Source organism: Ilyonectria robusta, assembly GCF_021365365.1.
Source record: "Ilyonectria robusta strain PMI_751 chromosome Unknown BGZ61scaffold_1, whole genome shotgun sequence".
Taxonomy (NCBI): domain Eukaryota; kingdom Fungi; phylum Ascomycota; class Sordariomycetes; order Hypocreales; family Nectriaceae; genus Ilyonectria; species Ilyonectria robusta.
Genome location: NW_025764435.1, coordinates 1,249,071 through 1,270,793, shown reverse-complemented (window position 1 = coordinate 1,270,793; position 21,723 = coordinate 1,249,071). Strand labels below are relative to the sequence as shown.

Genomic DNA, 21,723 nt, shown 5'->3' with positions numbered 1-21,723 from the left:
TTGATTGTGAAATTACCCAGAAGCCCCAGGACGTGTGCAGAGTTGCAGAACGCACGGCGCGGACCACGCAGGTGTTCGGGACGCAATGGTTCAGTACTCTGTACATTGCATGTCGTAAGTAGTTCCAGCCTACTACATCACCCACACTCTCGGGGACCAAACCAGAGAGCTACTGCTTCAGGTTGGCCCAGACTTTGGCTCCCGTCTCCCGTCCTGCATTCCACCGCCTCGTTTCTCCTCCCATCTGGACTCTCGAACTGTGTGAGTGCTGTGAGTGCTCTGAGTGCCCTGAGCGCTCCAACTATGAGAGCCAAACCTATCCCGTCCGTCACTATCAGGGCCCCTGCTCCCCGCCAGCACGTACCATCGTCGAACGTGCCCTCCAGCGACTGACCGCCGATTGATCGCCTCTTGCGACGGGCGCTGCCGGAGTGGACTCTGTCCAGGGCGTGTGCGCTAGCTGCTGCGACTGTTGGGGGGGCTTGTCGGGGGAGAAGACGCCAGAGGGTGCCGGGTACAGCTGCTACGGCAAGGTACCTCGAGAGCCCATGGCCCTCCACTTCGTCCACCACCTGGCAGCCCGCTTACAACCGCTGTAATCCCTGGGAGAGGGCCTGGCCCGGGGGAGTGCTAGTGGGGGCACCTAGCGGGCAGCCAGGAACGAAGTACCACAAGTACCTCCATACACTGGTAGGGTTCGCGCCACCCGCTGTTCGCTGTTGGCCCACCTGGACGGCCCTTGCGACGGCCCCGGGCGTGTGCTGAAGGCGTGTCCCAGCGGCCTCACAGCACCCAACCTTGGGTCGAGCTAGGTACCTCAGGTAGGTACCGGCCTAGTGAGGACTCCCCAGAAGCCCAGCGGCCAGTGGGAAACCAGCACACGAAGGGTCCCCCATACATACCGCACACCTCCCGCCCGCCACACCCACCTTCACTCCGTCGCCTTTCTTCCCTTCCCTTTCCCTTCCTCTTCACCTCTTCCCCATTCCAGTCTTTCGTTTGCGCCCATCCCCCCCTGTGTCCCGTGCCTCTCTGTGCCTTTGCGCCGTCTACCGGCCGGGTGACCTGAGTTGAGCTGTCGATATTTTTCAATCTTCGTTGTCGACTTCTTGTCGACTTGTGTCTGTGCCCGTCCGACTTTGGATAACACAGCTGCGACAGAGCGCGCGCAAGTAAAGAGTGAGTACTGTTGCGACCGGCAACTCCGTCCACTGCTGGCGACGACCACCACAACGACAGCCACAACACCACAACGACGGCGACGCAATAAACAGCTCCGTTTACTCTACTGTCTTGCCTCGCACATAGCCAACACTATCCCGCACGACTCGACTGCTCCCACGACGCTTCGCGACGACCACCCGTTTCCTTCTGTTGTCGCTCTCGCGCCACCTCTGTTCTCCTCGCCGCCTATTATCCAACCTCCCGGCACCTTAAACGAGCGAGCTACACGTCTTAGCTGAGCTGGTCGACTGATTTGACCTCTCCACGACGCCCAGATTTACTTCTGCGTCACCGACACTCGACATTTGCTTATAACTTTATCGCAATCCAACCTCTCCCAATATCAACACTCAGCGGCACGGCGACAAGATCTAAGACATTACTGTCACGCCCCGAAACTTCCGGCTTGCTTCCTTTTGCCCCCGGCCATCGTCGCTACCCTCGCCTACTTATACTGCGACACCGCCTGCTCTGCGCGACACCACTGCGCAACCGCATACCTCCTACTCCAACATGCCGCCTTTGCAACCTTTCGCGGCCGCTTGGTCGCGAGGCGCTTGCTGCGATGCTCTCTTCAAGACCCCTGAGCCTACGGCAGAGGGCGATGCGCAGCCGCCATCCCCTCCGCGACCTCGATTCCGAATTAAGAGGAGGAATGCGTCGAATCTTACCGCGCCCACGCAGCAGTTTCTCGCCTCAGTAGCGGCTGCAGATATCCCCATCCCGAGCATCGAAGAGCCCCGTGTGCTCGACGAGGATATGGATGGTGGCATGTACCCGTTGTCCCAGCTGAGCGACATGGACGACATGCCCTTGACACCACTTCTTGTCCCAGAGCGCATGTTCTCGCCTCCCAAAACCCCTGCGCCCGGACTCGTACCCTCTCTGTCCCCAAAGCAGTTCCCGAAATGGTCTCTCGATTCGACCATCAGCAGCCTGGAGTCAAGCCCAGACTACGAGTCTAGCCGTCCTTCTACTGCGCACTCAACACACACCAGCACTTCCCTGCTCAGCTACTTCTCAATCAGCTCCGAGGAGTTGAATGGATGTGTCAGCCCCGACACAGAACAAGGCGATCACGTTGTCGAGCTGCCCTCGGCTGAAGATGCCGACAAGACCATCAAGGCGCAACCGAGTGCAGTATCCAGAGGAAAGTTGAGGAGGGCACCTTGGACCAAGCCAATGAGCCAGCACCTGTGGTCTACATACATGATGTACCTGCAAGATCCCAAAGTTACACCTATTCGGCTCGGTAAGAGCGGGATCCCCCCACACGGTGTATGCTTGCGTGTTGCGCGGGAGGCAAAGAGGAGCTGGAAAGGATCCAAGTCGCAGGCAATTGCCGACAGCAAAAGCGGTAGCACAACACCAACCGCGCAGCGCTCCGGCACCTTTGTCCAATGGCCGCATACTTGTGCAGCCACCCGAGCCCATCTCAGAGAGCTCTCCAAAGTTAATGCGAGGACGTCAGCACGTAATCAGCAGTACCTGGCTCCCAGCCCAACCCCCTTTGGAAAGAGTGCGGCTCGCTTCTGGAGCCGCCGCTCTGCCTCGGTATTCTCTGGTCAGGACATGGTCATGTCGTTGGCCGTCAGTACGTCGGAGTCGATGCAGCTGCAGGGTCCTTTGGCCCAGCTCACCAATTCGCTCCCTGACCCTCCTCAACTCGAGGAGCTCCCTCCTCCACCATCCTACACGGAGGCATTTCCTCCCTTCCCTGGACACGAGCCTCTGGAGTCTGATGGTGCCCCGCTCGCGTCGCCATTTACCACTCGAAGCTACGGCCCAAGCTCTTCAAGTTCGCTCCCCTCGAGCTTCGTCATCGATTCAGACCTGCATAGGCAAAGTCACACAACCGGACCGCGCCGGGCTCTGAAGTCCCCCGTCAGACTCACCCGCAGTCGATCTACGCAGAAACGACGGTCGAAGCAGCCGCTGCTGGAGCCTCGCAGAATCAAGCGACCCAGTCTTGGATCCGATCTGTGGGTGGATCCAACCTCTGCCACCGAGGAGCCCAGCACTGCACCGGCAATGCCTGAATTCAGCTCTTCCTCTCTGGAGGAGAGAGACAGCTTGTTTGTCCCTCGCGCGAACCTCCAAGAGCTTTTCGAGGCTTCTCGCCCCCAACCTCCCCAATTGGCCATGTTGGCGGCTCCAGTCGAGGCTCCCCCACGGCTGGGTTCGCCTTTTTCACTCACAAACTCAAGTCACTCTTTTCCAAATCGCTTAACGCATTCTTCGAGCATCGACATGGGGTCGATTCGCCGGCCTTTCAACACTGTTCGACCATCCGGAGACAGTGGCCCTGTGACGCGTTCATCGCTGGCCACCCGGCTTGCCTACATCGACGACCGCCTCAAGGACTTTCGCCGCCGGGGCCTACCTCGGCGACGATCCGAGTCGCCGCTTTAATAACGCTACTAAATTTTTCTTTTGTACATTTGCTCTTTCTTGATGTTGTCTCACGAGATTCACGAGTACATCGACACCATATATGAGACCGGAGTCATCGCCATCGATATCAAAAGGCGCATGCCATACCCCCAACATGATGCATACCTTAGACGGCAGCGAGCTTTCGACGACAGCCTACTATTGCTTCTCTTTACTCTTCAGCATTTCTTCTTTACGCCAGGAAACGGATTCTTCCCCGTGACCCGAGTCACGTTTTGGTGAACTCGTCAGATTGGATGGCTTGCCTTTTTGCTCGGATCGATCAAGGGCCTTATTTTTTTTTTTTTTTTTTTTTTTTTTGGATTCGGAACGATTTACAACTCATGATGATATGATATGATGGAATGATCAGCTAGCAGGCCAACAGAGCCTCAGTGTCGTGTTTTTGATTTTTCAACCCTACCGCCGCCGCCACCACTCTCCCCACCAAGAGGGACGCCAGATGGTGCTGGCGGTAGTGTGCAGGAGTGCGCAATCACTCCTCCTGGAAGCTAGTCTTGATGAGGACACTGGTATACCTGTAGCCCTATCTGGATAGGAAAGGGGAAGACGAATCCAAATCAATGGGGCAGGATAGTAGTGTCTATAGAACGAGAAATACTATACAGTTGACACAATCTCTCTCCACCTTGTCCCGTTCCGTGATAATGTCATTTATCTCACTATATGATACGATTGGGTTTCTAGACGATTTTATCTTTTTGATGAATTACTATTTACCTAATGTATAATCTACCTACTTGCCCTGGATGAGCGATACCGAGACGCTGACTCCCAAGGCGGAATCGGCGTCGGGTCGCAGTCAACTGACGACTTCGCCTTGGCCAACAAAGGTTGACCGTTCGGCAACACAAGGTAGGCGGCCAGCCGCTCTTGTAGGTCGTGGGTGAGTCGACTAGTCAGGCATACCGCATAGTTGCAGGACTTTGAATCCAGCACCGTGTTGGAGTTCGAGGTCGCCTCAGGCGACATGCTCGGGCTCGCGGTGTCTGGCGGGACGACAAGGGGATGGATCGGCTTCCTTCATGAGGAAGAGCTACAAGCCACCAAGGCCCTGCCCCGTCCGTCTCGGGGGGTTTGCTTTCGTACAAGCATACTCCCCCTTCATGTCTTCAGCGTACTGGAAATGGACCTCACGTGCTTGATGGCCTTGGAGATGGCGTCGTCAACATCTCCCTCTTCGTCCTCGTCAAGTCGCCCCGAGAACAGCGGCGGAGGAACGATATCGTGGTTCCTCCGGCTCGGAGTGGACAGCCCCGCCACGACCGATCCACGAGTGCCGGTGACGGAGTGGTGGATGCGGTGGAACTTGGCCGAGGCGCCGCCGTTGTGGGGGCAGCGGCGCTCGCCGACGGTGGCACGGTGTGAGTGGAAGGAGCACTGGCGGAAGCCGAAGGCGCGCTCGTCGTTGCGCAGGCGGTTGGCGGGGATGCGGAGCTGCGGGTTCTTGAAGCGGATGTCGAGGCCGGACTCGCGCATCTTGCGCATGTGCAGGTCGTAGTCGGCGGAGAACTCGGGCAGCTGGTCGAGGAGGTCGGTGAAGCGGGCCGGCTCCGATTCGGTCAGGTCCTGGGAGTCGAAGTCGCCGTGAGGCCCGCCGTTGAAGGAGAAGGCAACCATGGCGACGGCCCATCGGCGGAGGCGGATGGCGGCGAGGTCCTCGCACTCGGTGTAGAGGAAGTTGATCAGGCTCGGGGGCACGTCCCAGTCGCGGCGGAGATATAGGTCTTGGACGGCGTCCATGACGAGATCCTGCAGGCGGTGGAGGGCGAGGTGAGACGCGAACAGGTGAAGGCGGATCATGGCCCAGTGGAAATCACGGAGGTGCTGGTCGCCAGTCTCTCGGGCGTTGACGACGGCATCGTCGATGTAGTGGCGGAAGCGAGGCCCCAGGTGAACCCACTCAACGAAGAGGGCGAACATGGAAGCCGACTCGCGGGGGAGCCAGAGCGAGATGGGCCGGCTCTGGGAGGGATCCTGGAGGCGTTCGCTGAAGAAGGACGCCGAGGCACAGAGAAGACGCTTGTTGACCTTGAAGCGCTGCTGCTTGGGACCGATGAGGACCGTTGAAAGAGGGCCCGGAGGCGGCGGTGTTGGAACCATCATTTGCGAGGTTGGTGAGGGACGGCTCGTCGAGGAGCGGGATCCTTTGCCGGCCTCGGCCATGCGTTCGAAACTGGCTGGTCTTAGGATCGGGGCCATGGTAGGTGGTGTAGAGGTTGTTGTTGTTGACGATGTGGGCGTGTGCAGGCCAGACAAGACAAGACAGACTCAAGGGGGTATAGAGGTTGGGTGTTATTGTAACTGGCAAAGGAGAAGGGAAAAGGAAAAGAGGATAGGCGGCGGCGGGTAGAGAGACAAAACAAAACGCTGATCGACGAAGAAGAAACATAAAATGCTGGTCCGGCCAGATGGGGAGAAAGGAACAAGAGGAATCGAAACCGGAGGGCGTCACTAGAGCGGCCCACGGGGACGTTATCAACAAGGCGGCAACAGAAACCGGAGATCCACACACTCTGACGCTCTCACACAGTCACAGTCACATTCTCCTTCTCAGACGGGTTGTCGAGTCGTCAACTAACTACAGCGTGGGTTGGCTGACCCCTGGACAGGCGTCTTTTTTGGTGAGGGAACCCCGACCGAGTCTGGCAATCCTGTCCTGGTCAGGGAGGATGCCCCTGGACGGCCCTGAGGCTGGAGTTTTTCCCCTGGGCTGGAGGACTCTGGCTTGCGAATAGACCCCTGGATCCTTGATCCTGGGCTCTCTCGCGTGCAGCGCCTGGCCGTGCAACGCCTGCAAAGCCTGCAAAGCCTGCAAAGCCCCGAGTAAGGCCTAGGGTCGGCTTGGCAGGGCGCACCAGTCATGACGCAGGACGCGCTGCAGACGCCCGAACGGGGCACAGACGAACCGCATCTTGGCGGTTTCAGCGCCGTCGACGCCATCTTGTAGGCTTCACGAGGCGCGAGGCGCGAGGCGGATAGAGAACGGCAAGCCAGTGATTGGCGAATGATCAACAGTGGCGAAGTGGCGATTCCAGCACCAAGGGGGTAGTTCGCAGCTCAGCTTCAGTAGCTAGTCGTATGTAGCTCAGCTTCTGCAGCAGCTCAGCTCCCCGTGACTAGCAGATCGCGCGCATCCCATTCAAGCGGGCCGGGGCGGTTGACGTTTCAAGCTGCCGGATCCAAAACACGCCAAACGTGCTCTTGGCCCAAAAGCCGACGAGCGAAACGACCCCGGTCCCACTGTCACTCCCACCGTCGCTCTCATATTGTCTCATTGTCACACGAGGCGGGCGAGGCGGGTGATGGGGAACTGGAGGGAACACCCGCGCCGGCGCCAGCGGTCGACGGACCAGTCGCGCATCGCGGATGGGTGACAGCCGCAAAGAATTCCGCTTATGACGAGGATCCAAGGGAAATGGATCCTAGGAAATGGATCTAGGAAATGGATCTAGGAAATGGAAGCCTGAGCCCCGCGCGGATGCGGTCATGACCGGGTGTTGGACGCGCTGCTGACGGTCTTCCTGTCTCGTCTCGGCTTCATACGAGCGACCTTGCCACCTTGCCTTGTCGAGTTTCGCTTCACCGTTTGGCTGGGGAGAGAAGAGGACACCCCAGCCCTGAACTGTCCGGGTCTTTCTTCTCAGTGTGTGCTCTACTCTCTCTGCTCTGCTCTGCTCTGTGCGAGCCCGTCTTGGCTCGCGTAGCCCGGTCATGGTGCCACCCGTCAGTTTCTAATCTGTGATGGTCACCGAGAGAGTTCCATCGCGGCGGGCACCTCAAACACGAGGTGCGCCAAACAGACGAGGCACTCCAAACGCACGCACGAGCTTCTCCAAACACACAAGGGGACGGGATCGCGCAACAAAACGTGGCCCAGAGTCGCAGTCTCGCCAAAAGGACAAGCGCCCACGCGGCCACCACGAAGGCATCTCGGTTCCCGACACTGCCTCTGTCTCCGTCTCCGTCTTGGTGTTTGGCTTTGTTTCTGCCCCCGATTGCACCTCGTCCGTCCCGGTCTGATCCCGGTCGTCCTGGTGTGCGCTTCCCATGCCTGGCCCGTTGGTGATGCCAGAAGCGAACAAGGAATGTTGCGGTGGAGAGTGCCCAGCGAAGTGGAGATGATACACCGGACCGCAAGATCGAGGACGTCCGGAGAAGCTCTAGACTCCCCGTCCGTCAATTCCGCGAATGACAGCTGCGAATACTTTACTTACTTTACTTTATTTGACCCCAGACTTGCAGCCGCTAACTTCTCTGACAGCCATATCCCGACTGCATGCTAGTGAAACCCACTACAGCTCAGCCCGTTCGCCCAGATTCCCCTCAGCGGCGAATTTCCATCTCCCCATCCATCCATATTCATATCCATGTCTACGGCCATCATCAACCAAACCAGCTTAGACCGGTTCGTTCGGATGCCGAGCCAAGACTTGGCGGACCTCTCTCCCAGCCCTCTCGCTGCCCATGTGACGCTTCTAGCTTCAAGTATAATACAAGACCGGAAACTTGGACGCCCACATGCTCGAGCTCGTCAACTCGACACACATCTCGACGCACAACTACATCATTCCGCCACCCGCACAGTCGCATCTCGCCTTGCTACCCACACCATGCTCTCACCTCTGGAGCCTTGGACGAAACGCGGCAGAACTAGGCGAGGTCGGTTGTGTCTCTAGGCTGATTTCATCCCCCCACCAGTGCCACGAGCTGAGTGCTCTGGAGCTTCTGAAGTGTTGATCGGTGTCGGTCATAGCTCCCGGATACCCGGTGTTTCTTTTTACCTTGCAGCCACGACTGCCTCCTGATCCAAGCGTACGCCTGACGTAGGGCGCTGCGAGGAGCGACAAAGCTGCATGCAATGAGCGGAGGTGTTCTAGTGGACCTTAACACTGAGTTTGGCCTCGTATCGAGCAAACTTGACTGTAGGGATATCCACAGCCCGCCAGAAAATATCAGCAAACATAATAACCATTGGGATGCTGAACAAGACGCCCAAGACGTATCCGACGTGGAATGCATTTCCCTCAACGCCCGTGAGATCCCACACAAACTTCTGCCAGGGCATGCAGATCAACAGATGCACTGGCCCATGGACAAGGTATATAGAGTATGAAATCTTGGCTAAGTACTGAGCAATGCGTGAGGTAAAGACTTGCTGCCACCATGGCGAGTGGGCGACACCGAACAGGAAGCAGACAGCACCGGCGCTTTGCCAATAGCGTTGTTGTTCAACCTGCCACCACTCTGGGATCAGAGATGTGAGGTAAGCCCAGCCAGGGGTTGTCTCACCTCCCTCTTCAGGCTGGCTCAGGAAGAAGAGACCCAGGGCGCTGACCAGGTGCCAGAAGATTGTCTTCAATGTTGATCGTGAGGGGGTGGTTTCCTTCGCTCCTAGGACCGAAGGTGGAATGTGAGCCCCGCGAATATGATCCCACTCAACGAGGGGGATGCCGCTGAGGAATAATATGAATTCCCATCTGGAACATATGTAGCCGTAATATATGATGGCCGCAACAGTAAGGAGCCGATATTTAGTCTGGAGGCGAGCCGTTGCCAAAATGACAGCGAATAAGTAGAACGAGCCACGGAATTCAATAGGGATGGTCCATAAATGACCATCATACCCTAGTGTTTGATTAGCATGGAGTTGAAGGGGGAACCGAGGCAAATGCAGTAACCTACACTGATATGGCTCATACTTGTCCCAGCTAAAGGGGAAGAACGCCCCTGTAACAACATCGACCCAGCGCGTGAACTCCTCGGATGCAGAGGGAAGTGCCCGAATGTGAAAGGGAACGTTGTAATTAAAATATGTTCTATTGTTCTCGATCGATTGGGTCCGCTCGAATATACCCGTTTGCATAATGCAGGCGATGATTGCCGTGCTAATCGTAGTCGGCAGGTAAAGCCGGATCGCACGCCGAAAGGCCATGGAGCTCAATTCGGTGCTGAAGGTGTGCCATTTTCTGTTCTGGATATGTTGTATGGGTTTATACGAGAGGACATAGCCAGAGATGGCGAAGAAGACGGCTACAGCGGCCCCTCCACTGTACACCAGACGACAGAAGGGCAGACGCATGAATTGGTAGTTTCCGCCATCGACCCCCCAGCCAATGTGAGTATCGTAGCCTGGCCTCGTAAAGTGGCCGAAGGAGACAATGAGCGCAGCAACGCCTCTCACACCGTCGAGATAGGCCGTAGGGCCCAGTTTCGTCGGGCGGACGTGCTCACGCATATATCGGCTCTGGAGAAAGCTGGGAACGAGGAACCAGGCGACACGGAAGAGGAGGAGCCGCAGCGGGGGAAATCGGAACTCGGTCCATTTTGCGAGGGAGACATCCTGGCCTTGGTCGATGGTGGCATTGACGTCATCGTTCAACAAAGAGCCGCGTTGCTCATTGGAGTAGGTCATCGTATAGCAGCAGTGATGATGAGGTGTTCGTAGGGAACAGAAGACGGGATTCGGGGATGGCGTGAAGAGCAAAGGGACGACAGCTCAACATACTCGACCCAAACGCCACTGGAATGCATAGTATCCTTAACTATAAATGGCATTAAATTTGCCTACATCTTCTCCCTTTTGGCTGCCTGGCTGTCTCACTCTCTCCCTTCAATTGGAGCTGATATCCTACCCCCTGGGTTTTTGTCAGTGAAACTCAAATGTGGCGGATGCCCTTTTTTAAAAATATCATAATCAACCATTCAGAAACTCTGAAGAATACACCTAGCAGGTGTGTATTTTGGCTTGTGGTTTCGCTATGCATCCGGGGTATCAATTTGTCGCATTTCTTGCAAATTCGCTGTTGAGTTGATCGACTCGAGTGGACTGTTCCTCGAAAGGCTGGGATGCCGATAGTAAGGCAAAGACGGGACCAATGGCGGGCGAGCTAGACTCAATAGTTCTGATTCACATATATTAGTCTGAACCCCCAGCTAGAACTAGCGACGGATGATTGAGTCTAGAACCTTGTTTGTTCGAGTGAACGTCAACCTTCATCCCTTCCTAATGTTCTCGTTCCGACGACCCAAAATATATTCGGCAGACTTCAGTCCAAAATCGTTAGCATGTTTCCCAGCCGCCGAGCTCCTTTCGCCTGGGCCTCAAACTCCATGCTTCCTTAGATCCGAGAATTGCCCCAAGCATCCTCCACCTTAATAGCTTCAAAACTAGAAACGCCAACCTCCGACACCCTGCGGTCCTTCAGCCCTGAGTCGTAGGAAGCGACGCAGGGATGTCATCATCATCAGTATCAGTATCAGTATCTGAGTCACTTGAAATATCTTCGAAAGAAATGGGTTCATCCCGAGTCCCGCTGGCCACGGGCATCCCTGGCCGAGGAGGATGAACGTGGCTCGGTGCTTGCCCACTCGTATGGCCGGGCTGCTGTGTCTGGTGCAGCTGGGTCGATACAACAGTAGGATCATTTAGTTCTGCCGTTGCAGATGATCCTGACAGTCCACCCATCTCGGCCACCGGAATCCTTTTGCGTGGCGTGTCACCCTGGCTACTATTACCCTGCGCTGTGACGGTGGATTGACCCTCCTCGCTAGTCCGCGCTTTCTTGGATGCAGGGGGATCATCATCACGCCCTGATAACGAAGTCCCATCTGGCGTTCCAAAGAGACGGCTTCGCTGGGCGTCGAGCTGCGCCTTGCTACGTCTCTCACGGAGTCGAATGCCGTATTTCTTGCGTGTCACGCTCTGCTTTGTGTTGTATCGATTCTTTAAGCTCGCCAACTGTTTTGCCTGTTCGGGTTCCGGAAGCTCCATGGCTTGCCTCATCAACCCGCCATAGTACTCCTCAGCCTCATTCATCTCCTTCTCAAAGTCTCGCCGTTGGTCGGGTGTAAGCTTCGAGTACGGATCGCCCGATGGTGTCGTCCAACCCGGTTTGGGAGTTCCCTGAGTTGGAGGGGTTTGATGTTGACGCCAGGCTGGCGAGTCTTGCGAAGGGGCCTGCGAAGCAGCGCTTTGGCCCTGCTTCTCTTTGCGGAAGGCGGAAATGGCGATCATCATTTTCCTTGCTTGTTCTTCTGTATATGCTCCACAAACGTTTACTTTTTGATGATAGGCCAAGCCGTTGCCGCTGATAAACCGACATCCGCAATGAGGGCATAGATCCTTCCCCACCTTGTCCGTGTCCTCAATTTTGTGACAGGCACTTTTCTTCCAATGCTGCGGGTTGTCAGCACTCAGCATCGTTCGTGAAGGGGGGTTACTTACGTATTCCTGCGCCTTTGTCGAGCTACAAGGCCAACCACAGACGCAGTGCACAATACCACCTGGTTTTGGTTTAGAACTCGTGAATGTAGGTGCGCCCACGGCGCCCTGCGGTGCCGCTAGCTGTGTGGCTATAGGCTCTCTCGAACCAGGCTGTGGAGTAACATTTTGCCGCGCCATGAACTGGGATGGAATAGCTTGTGACGGAACAGGCTTTGAAGGAAGAGATGGCACAACCAGGGAATGCAGAGACGGCATGACGTGCTCTTCGTTGACAATATCCTGAACGTCATATCCAAGGCGCTCCGCTCGTGCCAATGTATTGACCAGCTGCCGCGCCGGGATTGTCTCGAAGCGTCGAGCAAGAGCCTTGTCCAAGAAGCCAGGACTGACCTTGGCAAGTATCAAGTCGGCCACCTCGTCAAAGTCCTCGGCACTTAGATGTCGCACTATGTGCTCTTTTGACACCTTGACCATATTGCTCCCAAAGTCCTTGACTGCTCGGTTAAGCGTCTCAGCGTTGGCTTGGTGTATAGTCGCATTCAACTATCTTACATGTTAGCTGTGACGATATCTCGGCGAGATGATAAGCGCGATTGGGTTTCAAGCAGAAGAGAAATAGCTACAATCCGGCGTGAATCAGGAACATGTGGAGGTGGGGATAAAGAACAACTAAAATGCTACAGTTGGCATGAAAGATGAGTGCTTGACGGAGCCGCTTGAACGTAGCTGAACAAGACTTGAGGATCAAACAGAGTTGTGGCGATAGAGCGTAGGAAGAGCCGGGTGGACTTACAAGGAATGCAACGTGATACTGTGAACCCAGAAGCGCTTTCTCCCATCGATCTCTGATGACCTGACGAACGGTTTCAGGACTGGCCGCCGAGACCATGTTCACGAGGTTATGGTACTCTGGCGAGCCCTGCACGGTGTTGGTTGCAGTTGGCGATGTCAACCCTTTGTTCGGTGAGGGAACATCTCCTCTGACTGGTGGTGGCGGAGGTGGCGCAAAGTTGGAAGGCGGTCCTATGGGTTGTTGATGAGGGAGGTGTTGCGCACGGTGGTGATAAGGATGTGCTTGCTGAGGAGGGGGAGCTTGCAAGCCACCAGGTTGCGGTTGATAGGGAAAACCATTATGTGGCATATGCTGAGGTAGCGGTGGTGAGCTATGAGATCCAGGAGCATGAGTGGCATGCATGTATGGAGACGGCACAGCCATCGATGCTGTCACGGGTGGCGCCGAAAGACGGGAGCCGCTTGAAGCTGGACGCGATGCTGGCGCGCTGTTGGGCAGAGTTGAGTCAGAAACATTGGGCGAAGGAGAGGGCGAAACAGCCGCCATAACGCCGTTGACGACACTCTGACCAGGCCCGCCAGAGGAAGGAAAGGCCGCGTGCGTAGCCATCTTGGATCTGAACCGCGCTGCGACGGGTTGCGCGACGGGTTGCGCGACTCCTTTGCGCCCAGCACTGCTGTCGAGCTTCGTCTCAGCTTTGTGCAGGGATGCGATTGATGTGACGAGCTTCTCAATGGATGGCACCGTCAGTCCAGGCGTTGCTTCCGTGATCATAAGTAAAACCGAGTTTGAACAAAAGCCCTGAGGAAGGTACTATGCATCTGTAACATAAAACAAGCTGGGCAAGTGCGATCTGAATCTGCACTTTCGAGGCAGGTTGATATAGCGCCTTCTCGTTCCGGGAGCAGCTGCGCGGCACGCGTTCAGTGAGCCGCTAAAACAGGTAAGGCAATGGGTTCAATCGCCCGCTGGAGAAAAAGGGTGTGCAGGGAAAAAAGGAGATGCTGCTTGATTATAAGTTTATTAGCGGGCTTATTAGCGTCTTAGGACCCACACAATATAGCCAATCACAAGCTGTAAGCTTAGCTTGATGCCTAAATTATCAGGCAGTATTAAGAATGCTGACACTGCTTGTTTTTCCTGTAAAGCTACTTATACTTACCTTTTAAAAACTTAAAATCAGACTAATATCTTTTATCTCCCTAAGTTATATAAATAAGTGGGTGGATATTATATTATTAGCTATAACTGTATATACTCTATTTTAAAATAAGTTTTACAGTAAATATTTTTAAATATTAATTTATATTATTATTTATTATCTTTAATAATATTATTGTGTTTATTACGGCTAAAATAGTACAGCTATTAACAATTAATACTGTATCTGTATCCCCCCCTTCTGTCTTCTAAAAAAATCAACACTACTATTAAGTATGCAGCGGTCCTAATAAGCCGAAAAGATCAGTCAATCCATGTTAGCTGCGTCACTTGGAATCGTGCTACACACCCACTGTAAGAAAGAGTGAGCTCTGTGAGCTCTCGCCGCACAACGCTATACTGGACTCCTCACACCTAGGTTTATATTTCTTGCAAATATGTTACGTCAAGTTAAGCTAGGTGTTCAGTGACATGGTGCCTAGAATCTTCGTTATCCTAACTAAGCTGGGTTGCTATCTGTTCTGTTCGCGCTTGAGAGCATATAAATTGCCAAAGTTGAATGACGCATGTTTTACCACGTTAAAATAACAAGACATCAGAAGGGGGTATTTGTTTTTCGAGTGTAACACTGTGGGATTTGTATTTGTACTTGACGTCGCACCCATTGGTATCCATATCCCAGCATCTCCACTCCAATGCGCAGCTGTAAGACACACGCCGTGGTTCATGGTATCAAAAATTCCCTAACGCCTGTCCTCCATAGCAGCGACCGTAACACTGTGGTAAAAATGCAATTCCCACCCAATCATGATATCTTTGACAAGGTCCTTTTTGTGTTCGAGACACTTGCGTTCATTACCATGGTTCGCCAATAGCAGCAAGCAACGCCTTCCGATAGTCGCCCGATGTCTCTCCACTGATTCTACTTGACAGGCTTCTGCCGTAGCGCTGTTGGTAGGCTCCCTTGACGTTGGCGAGAGTGGCGCGGTCCCAGTGGAATCGGATAACACGAGTGACGAGCAGGTGGTCCTTGGTTCCCATGCCGGCCATGGCGTCCTCGAGGAGCTTGGCAGCATGCATATACTTGTCGGTAGCATTGCGAAGCTGGAAGAGCAGAGCATCTTCCATGTGACCGGAGAATTCCTAGACGAAAGTTAGTAAAGTATTAACTACGTGCGGGGTACTTTAAACTCACGCTCTTGATGACTCTCTCGAGGTCCTTGTTGAACTTTTGCTTGTAGGTGTGGGCAATGGCACGGATCTGGTTATCATTGCGCTTGGTGAAGATGCTGCAGACCAAGATCTCGTCGGTGCCCATTTTACCCTCAGTGGCCTTGTAGATTTGCATGACGTCGTCGTCGACCTGCTGCGGGATGACGGGAGCGGAGTCTTCGGCTCGCTTGCCATCGAGGACCATGATGAAATGCCTCTCAGTCTTCATACTAAGATCCCCACGGACAACGGTTTCGAGCTTGTCATGGAAGGTGCGGTAGTAGGCGCTCTTGATGGCCTGAATATCGGCGTTTGATCGTCCCAGCAGCACGTCGTTGAGAATACGCTCCTTGGTGCCAGCACCGACCATAGCATCGTGCAAGTTGTGCACGTCGGCCAGAAGGGGGCCGCGGGCAAGTTGAACCAGTGCCAATTCAAACCAGCTGCTGGTCTCGCTCTTGATATCGTTTACAAGGCTGCGCTTAAACGAACGGTCAAAGGCCGTGCGCAGGGCCTCGATTTGCAAAGCATCCTTGTTCGCCAAGACGGAAATCAAGGTCCTCTCGTCTGTACCGAATCCCTTCATGGCCTTGCGCAGCGCCTGGGCATCCGCGCTGGGGTCCCATTGAATGATCTGGGGCGGGCCGTAGCCCAACGTCGCCGGCGTAGGAGGCCCAGCGGGTGCGCCGTACTGCTGAGGCGGCGCGCCATATTGCTGGGGAGGAGGAGCGCCATACTGCGCAGGCGGTTGGCCGTACTGCTGGGGAGGAGGCGCGCCGTATTGTTGAGGTGGAGGTTGCTGCTGGTAGCCTCCATAGGGCGGTTGCTGAGGGGGAGGCTGCTGGTAACCGCCTTGCGGCGGATATTGGCCCGGCGGGGGCTGTTGGTAGCCGCCGTAGGGCGGTTGCTGGGGGGGAGGCTGCTGGTAGCCACCTTGCTGAGGAGGGTACTGGCCGTGCTGCGGGGGGTACTGCTGCGGGGGATACTGCTGGCCGTAGCCTTGCTGGGGTGGCTCTGCGGCGGTGGTTAGGAGGATTGCGACTGGGAGGATTGCGACTGAGAGGAGTGGAAATACTCACGACCATAAGGTGCGCCGCCGTAGCCTTGGTATGACATGACCGCGGGATTTTGGTGCTGGGTCAGATCGGGAGCTGTGGGATGGAGGGGTCTTCTCGCTGTCGAGTGCGTCGTCGCGTTGACGTGTGCGGGGGAGGGGAATATAACGGGCTGGACGGAGGTGGGCTGCTTTGCAAGAGTCAAGAACAGGATCTCGCAGAGGTGCGCGGCTCTCTATTTTAAGTAGGCAGGGTCGGATAGACGGCTGCTTAGGTATCTACAACTCTGCCTTAATAGGTTGGGCGACATCCAGAACGCCGAGCCGCTTGCAGTGCTCAGCCTTGATGGTGGGCATTGTGGGTGTGCTACGTACATACTGGGCATGGCCGGATGTTGGCGCTTTCGCGCAGAGGCGTGGCGGAGCAGCTACCACAGCCCAGAGCCACTGGACGTCATCACAACGTCTCATGTGCAGGCGCAGGTCCACGAGACCAATCGATTTTGCCCCCATATCCTCGGACTTTTCAACATGGACGGACGTACCGTCGCTACAGTTCCAGAGTCCAGTGGTTTGGCAGGTAAACCTTGCCACCATCCGGTACAGAGCACAGCAGGAGCAGAAGCCTATTCTTAACTTAACTTGCATCGTTCCATGCAGCGTCAGAACGCCACACTCTGCATTTGGTGCCTCTTGCTATGGAGTAAGTTAACCTTACATGCCTGGGCTTTGGATATAATCATCCCGTCTCCCCACAAACGCCTCAGCTGAGAGGCACGAAGCCAGAATGCCAGTGGGCTGGGTGGTCTGTGGCCTTGGTGACGCAGGGACGCTGCTTCTAAACCCATTCAGGGAAGGGTTAGGCTAAGTGAAGGTCATTCTTAGTCCAAAACCAAGGTACAAGGCATAACTGTAAATTTGTATGCAGCCCAATGTACCGAAAAGTGTGCTGCGAAAATCAGTCGAGACCCAGCGGCCAGAGCGAGCCCCATGACGGGGTGGGCCCAGTCTATGACCCCATCCGGCGCGCCCCAACTCGGAGCACCAGCCACCTTTCGCAAATCCTTCGCGCCGCTCGGAAGACGACGCACCGCCACTGAAACTTACGCAATTCCAGCTCGCATCGAAGCAGCGATGACCCTGATTCACAACTGCTGTATGCCTGCCAAGGGATCGGCGGACAGGTACCGTACAGCGCACAACAGACGCGCATGCATCTAGAAAGTTTAGCACAATTGACATGTACCATCTGCATCCTGTGCGTCCCGCTGCCAAGGATAATGGGGCTTGCGTCGCCCTTTCACTTTCTGCACCATGAACCTAAACCGCCACGAATCACCCACAGCCAATCAGATCGCTTGGTTCACCTGATTCTGGGTGGCTGGTGAAGAACCCCGGTCGCGGCGCATGCGCAACTTCCGATAGTACCCCCCACCTAGCGCTCCCGCGGTACCGCTCACCCAACCGCAGCGCATTCCACTGAATCACAGGCGTCTGAACCACTGACGGACGGCCCCCTGCACCAAATTGGGCCACTCAGGCACGCGGGACGGGACCTAGCGCAACCCCGGCTCTCCAACCACCACCAATTCGCAGCTTCACCAGCCATCTCAATTGCACCTGTTATAACGAATCTAGGAAACCTGGGTTCGTATTCTCTCACCTCTCTCTCACATTCATGCAACTGCAACCCACAACTGCATCCGTTGATTGTCTTCGTATTACATCGGCTGCGATTGACAGTGATTTTCTTGCGCTGTACAAGATTCATCCTACGTCACTCGCCCGTTTCGCGCTAGACCCGCTCTTCAACACCAACACACCTCCAACACACATCACAAACTACTGCAAGAAATCTGACTCATCGACAATCAACTCGTGGAACCCGCCCTGACGAAGAAGCCCCGCCAAGATGCGCGGCTTCATTCCCCTTCTTCTGGCCCTCTCCGCCTCTTACACCACCGTCACTGCTCTGCCCAGGCCTGTGATCGTGGTCCGTGAGCCCGCCTCTAAGCCCAAGTACTCAGTAGTGCCTTTGGAACCCAGCAAAGGTGACGGCGACAATTCAGGATCATCTGAATCAGGAAGTGGCGATGGGAACGATGAGAGTACTGTAACCGTTGTCAAGACAGTTGTCAAGACCGACGATCCCGTCACTCAGACAATCACCCGCACTGGGGAGGCGGAGACTATCACCGCTACAGCCACTGAGACCGCTCCAGCGAGAACTGTCACCAAGGAGACCCGGACGACCATCTCTATCATCGACATTAACCAGGACGTCACTACTGTCACAGTCGTTGCTTCCACTAGCACGACTTCCACCAGCTCGACTTCCCACGAGGCCGAAGAGCAGAGCGTGACGTCGCTTTCCACATCCACTATTCAGACAGAGGCTTCCGACGCGACTTCTATCGCCATCTCCGAGCCTACCACCCAGGTTTATGTGCAGCCAGCCCCAACGGCACAGAGCTCGGCTGCAACCACTGAATCGACAACTGAGACGACAACTTCTGTCACGGTAGCAAGCTTTACCACTGAGTCTACTGCTGAGTCGACATCTTCTGTCACGGTGGCAAGCACCACCACCGAGAACTCTGAGTACACCGCCCCGGTTGAGACTGCATCACCGAACGCCACGACCTCTGAGGAGACCACTCAGGCAACCATCACCACTGAGCAGACGACCTTCTCCACAATCCCCACCACCTTCGTCACCTCAGCCATCAGCATGTCTAGCGTCCCTGAGGCGTCTGCAACCCCTCAGACGTACGACGACGGCCAGTGGCATACCACCTACCCCCCTATCAACGGCACCTTCTTTGGCCGCTGATTTACCACCTCCAAGATTGCGAGATGATTTACGAAACAAGTCGATGCATTAGAGCATGCCATGTTTGAGTACGAAGCATTGGGATTAATGGGAAATGGGAAATGGAAAGGGGCATGGCGACCAGGAAAATTACACATGACACAGCATCCTTGACGGCGCATCCTCAGGATTTTCTTTGTCACGCATTGGAAGGGGTTTTAGATAGCCGGAGAGAAGGCTTGCGTACCAAGCGCTGGGACGCCTCGTCAGACGTAATGAGTAATTCAATAAGACATTTTAGACCAGTTCTATCTTTATCCAACACCCTTGCCTGTGCTCGTTTCAAGCGTGCTTCTTCCAGACGCCTCTTTCGCTTATGAGCCCGGTCAAGAGCCAAGAGGCTTAGTGTGCCGGGACAGTTCCCGGTATTCCAGAAGTTGCGAAGTGCAATATGATACGTCAGGTAGAACTTCACGGTGAGTTGCGCCCAGGCATGTTGGTGGCTGCATCTAGAGGCCGTTCTAGCGCAGCTCACCACAAAGAATGAAACCGCCAACGAAATGTCGGTCGCGAAACCAGCAAACATGGACATTTCCCACCGCTGAGGATCGATTATAAGTAGAGGTGCGGTGTCCTCTGGAAACCTGACATCACAATCATCACAGCAAGGTCTGGCATCTTGTGGAAACGACCTGAACCGACTCTCCACTACTCCGACCATCACTCTTGCAAACCGCTCCACCAGCACTACCCCTACAGCCCTGTAAGATCCTCTTCATCCCTTGCGCAAATGTACGATACTGACGGTTGGCTAGAAGCAACACGAGCAGCGCTCTCCATTCTCAACTTCCGACCAACAACACTTTACAATGGATTCCGCCAAGGGCCAGTTCCGCGGCGTCGACCGTCTCAATGCGACCACCATGGTTCCCTCCAGGGACGTCGTCGCCCGAAAGCAATCTCTGATTGTGGCTGCCACCATGGGAGGCTTCATCTTCGCGGTCATCATCACCGTCGTGGTCTTCATGGTCTTGACGTACAGGGCCCATAGACCCCGCCGCAATATGGAGATAGTCACCCGTCTCCCGGCCCGAACCACCGCATCGGATACCAACGCCAACGTCTAAGTGGGTGCATTGTCGCTGCGGTGGATGCGGATGTTACCTGCTTGGATTACATCGAGATCAGGAATCTCTGGGTTGTGGGGTCAACAGGAAAACGGGTGGGCGCACCAAGGCGGCAGAGACACAATATTTCCTTCTTCGGGTGTGTGTTTTAGTTGATTGGTTTACTTCATCCATGGAAATGTACGGATATCCCTGGTGGATTTCATGGCGATTTCACGCCCCACCACGACGCCGTCCACAACTCCAAAGTCATGGACGCACGAGCTCGGGGCTGAAGACAATATGTAGATCTCCTTCATAATTAAATCGGAGAATTTGACATTCTCAATCATGCCTTCTCTTGTGTTTTATCGTTCATCGCATCTGTGTCTGAATCTTGGTCCCTTGCAGCCTAACTCAAGCATTCATAGGCGCACATCAATTCAGCTCGTCCTAACTAATGGCCAATTAACCAACCAAGCCCAACTCTATGCAAACAATCACATCGGCAGACAATAATGCACCCAAATGACACAGAATGACGGCACTGATGTCTCGCCCTAAATTTTCATCTCACCATTGTCGCTTGCTACCCTACCAGTGCTCCAATGAGACTGATCCACGTCCGGGGTTGACCCACTACCCACGGCGCCGATGGCGCTGGGCATCAACAGGAATTCACTCAAGCAAAAAGGTGGAAGGCGGTATAAGAGGGCCAGTTTATTTAACGTCAGGTCATTCTGTAACTTCTCACATATCGTCCAAAACTTCTTTGTCTTTTGTAGCAAACTAAAGGCCCTCAAACGCGAACATTTCCTGGAGTCAATAAGCGGTCTGCCTCAACATTTTGGTTCCGTCCCCGATTCCCCACACATTATCGGCGCCGATCCCGATCATCCTCCCGGTTCCGGAGCCGGATCTACCAACTGCGAAAATGCGGTTCAGCGGCAACTTTCAGCTCTCAGCGACTATGCTAGTCACGGCTGCGCTCGTGCTGTCATCTCTCATTCTCCAGTCCCTGGCAACACCCAACTCGGGCCTGGCTAGAACCTTCACCGCCCAACACAACCCCCTTGTGCGCCGGGCCGAGGAAGTCGGTTCGGCGTGCGACTCGGAGGGTCAGTGGAACTGCATGACAAGTTCGTGGCAGCGGTGTGCCAGTGGGCAGTGGAGCGAGGAGATCCAGTGCGCGGCGGGGACGAGATGCACTCCGTCGGGCAAGGCGGATACTTTCGCGGTCGAATACGATGAAAATGGCAATGGAAATGGTACCAGTGGTTCAAGTACTGGAACGAGGTCCTCGAAAAGCAAGACGGTGGTGTTGTCTATATTCGGATTATGGGTGTGCTTAGTTGCTGTCTGAGTAATTCTTAGGGGGCATTACGACATTAAGGTGTGCGCACGATGCGGCGCTTAGGAGTTCGGGTCAATATCCAGCGAGGAGCTTCGTCCTAGCTTGGGACCATGTCAATCAAGCATAGTGCATCGCCTCTCTTTGGGGGTTGGGATGACGATCTCAAACAACCCCCAATGTTTCGTATCCATTGTTTCGTGAACTCTGCCAAAAGCTTCCCAAACATTCCACTTCTTGGTTGATAAGTGTGTTTACTCTGCTGTTGTGGAGGTTAAATTCATTCGCCATGGTATCCTAGACTATTGAGGTTTTTACAAACTCGTATC

General features: G+C 54.8%; 9 protein-coding genes across 9 annotated transcripts; 4 read left to right on the top strand and 5 right to left on the bottom strand.

Moving 5' to 3' along the window:
- Nucleotides 1–1,737: 1,737 nt before the first annotated feature.
- On the top strand, nucleotides 1,738–3,636 carry BGZ61DRAFT_336951 (uncharacterized protein; the record flags this gene model as incomplete). Its single annotated transcript, XM_046239011.1, has 1 exon — nucleotides 1,738–3,636. The coding sequence occupies one exon, from the start codon at nucleotides 1,738–1,740 to the stop codon at nucleotides 3,634–3,636; it is 1,899 nt and encodes a 632-aa protein (XP_046111881.1).
- A 1,146-nt stretch (nucleotides 3,637–4,782) lies between these two features.
- Nucleotides 4,783–5,880, bottom strand: BGZ61DRAFT_525286 (uncharacterized protein; the record flags this gene model as incomplete). Its single annotated transcript, XM_046252736.1, has 1 exon — nucleotides 4,783–5,880. The coding sequence occupies one exon, from the start codon at nucleotides 5,878–5,880 to the stop codon at nucleotides 4,783–4,785; it is 1,098 nt and encodes a 365-aa protein (XP_046111880.1).
- A 2,674-nt stretch (nucleotides 5,881–8,554) lies between these two features.
- On the bottom strand, nucleotides 8,555–10,093 carry BGZ61DRAFT_488610 (putative acyltransferase; the record flags this gene model as incomplete). Its single annotated transcript, XM_046250123.1, has 2 exons — nucleotides 8,555–9,306; nucleotides 9,364–10,093. 2 exons carry the CDS (start codon nucleotides 10,091–10,093, stop codon nucleotides 8,555–8,557), a joined length of 1,482 nt encoding a protein of 493 aa, XP_046111879.1.
- Nucleotides 10,094–10,487: 394 nt separating this feature from the next.
- BGZ61DRAFT_9082 (uncharacterized protein) lies at nucleotides 10,488–12,625 on the bottom strand. Its single transcript, XM_046257203.1, has 2 exons — nucleotides 11,906–12,625; nucleotides 10,488–11,857 (listed from the first exon to the last, which is right to left on the bottom strand). The coding sequence occupies exons 1-2, from the start codon at nucleotides 12,377–12,379 to the stop codon at nucleotides 10,883–10,885; spliced, it is 1,449 nt and encodes a 482-aa protein (XP_046111878.1). The 5' UTR covers nucleotides 12,380–12,625; the 3' UTR covers nucleotides 10,488–10,882.
- On the bottom strand, nucleotides 12,477–13,688 carry BGZ61DRAFT_9057 (uncharacterized protein). The gene is made up of 2 exons (XM_046257201.1): nucleotides 12,699–13,688; nucleotides 12,477–12,631 (listed from the first exon to the last, which is right to left on the bottom strand). Exons 1-2 carry the CDS (start codon nucleotides 13,470–13,472, stop codon nucleotides 12,575–12,577), a joined length of 831 nt encoding a protein of 276 aa, XP_046111877.1. The 5' UTR covers nucleotides 13,473–13,688; the 3' UTR covers nucleotides 12,477–12,574.
- Nucleotides 13,689–14,258: 570 nt separating this feature from the next.
- On the bottom strand, nucleotides 14,259–16,324 carry BGZ61DRAFT_437617 (uncharacterized protein). The gene is made up of 3 exons (XM_046244149.1): nucleotides 16,151–16,324; nucleotides 15,055–16,085; nucleotides 14,259–15,002 (listed from the first exon to the last, which is right to left on the bottom strand). Exons 1-3 carry the CDS (start codon nucleotides 16,185–16,187, stop codon nucleotides 14,715–14,717), a joined length of 1,356 nt encoding a protein of 451 aa, XP_046111876.1. The 5' UTR covers nucleotides 16,188–16,324; the 3' UTR covers nucleotides 14,259–14,714.
- A 1,428-nt stretch (nucleotides 16,325–17,752) lies between these two features.
- BGZ61DRAFT_437614 (uncharacterized protein) lies at nucleotides 17,753–19,241 on the top strand. The gene has a single exon (XM_046244148.1). It carries the CDS (start codon nucleotides 18,038–18,040, stop codon nucleotides 18,956–18,958), a length of 921 nt encoding a protein of 306 aa, XP_046111875.1. The 5' UTR covers nucleotides 17,753–18,037; the 3' UTR covers nucleotides 18,959–19,241.
- Nucleotides 19,242–19,245: 4 nt separating this feature from the next.
- Nucleotides 19,246–20,324, top strand: BGZ61DRAFT_582331 (uncharacterized protein). The gene is made up of 3 exons (XM_046256283.1): nucleotides 19,246–19,413; nucleotides 19,603–19,700; nucleotides 19,753–20,324. The coding sequence occupies exons 1-3, from the start codon at nucleotides 19,389–19,391 to the stop codon at nucleotides 20,062–20,064; spliced, it is 435 nt and encodes a 144-aa protein (XP_046111874.1). The 5' UTR covers nucleotides 19,246–19,388; the 3' UTR covers nucleotides 20,065–20,324.
- A 424-nt stretch (nucleotides 20,325–20,748) lies between these two features.
- BGZ61DRAFT_437612 (uncharacterized protein) lies at nucleotides 20,749–21,543 on the top strand. Its single transcript, XM_046244147.1, has one exon. It carries the CDS (start codon nucleotides 20,978–20,980, stop codon nucleotides 21,404–21,406), a length of 429 nt encoding a protein of 142 aa, XP_046111873.1. The 5' UTR covers nucleotides 20,749–20,977; the 3' UTR covers nucleotides 21,407–21,543.
- Nucleotides 21,544–21,723: the final 180 nt, after the last annotated feature.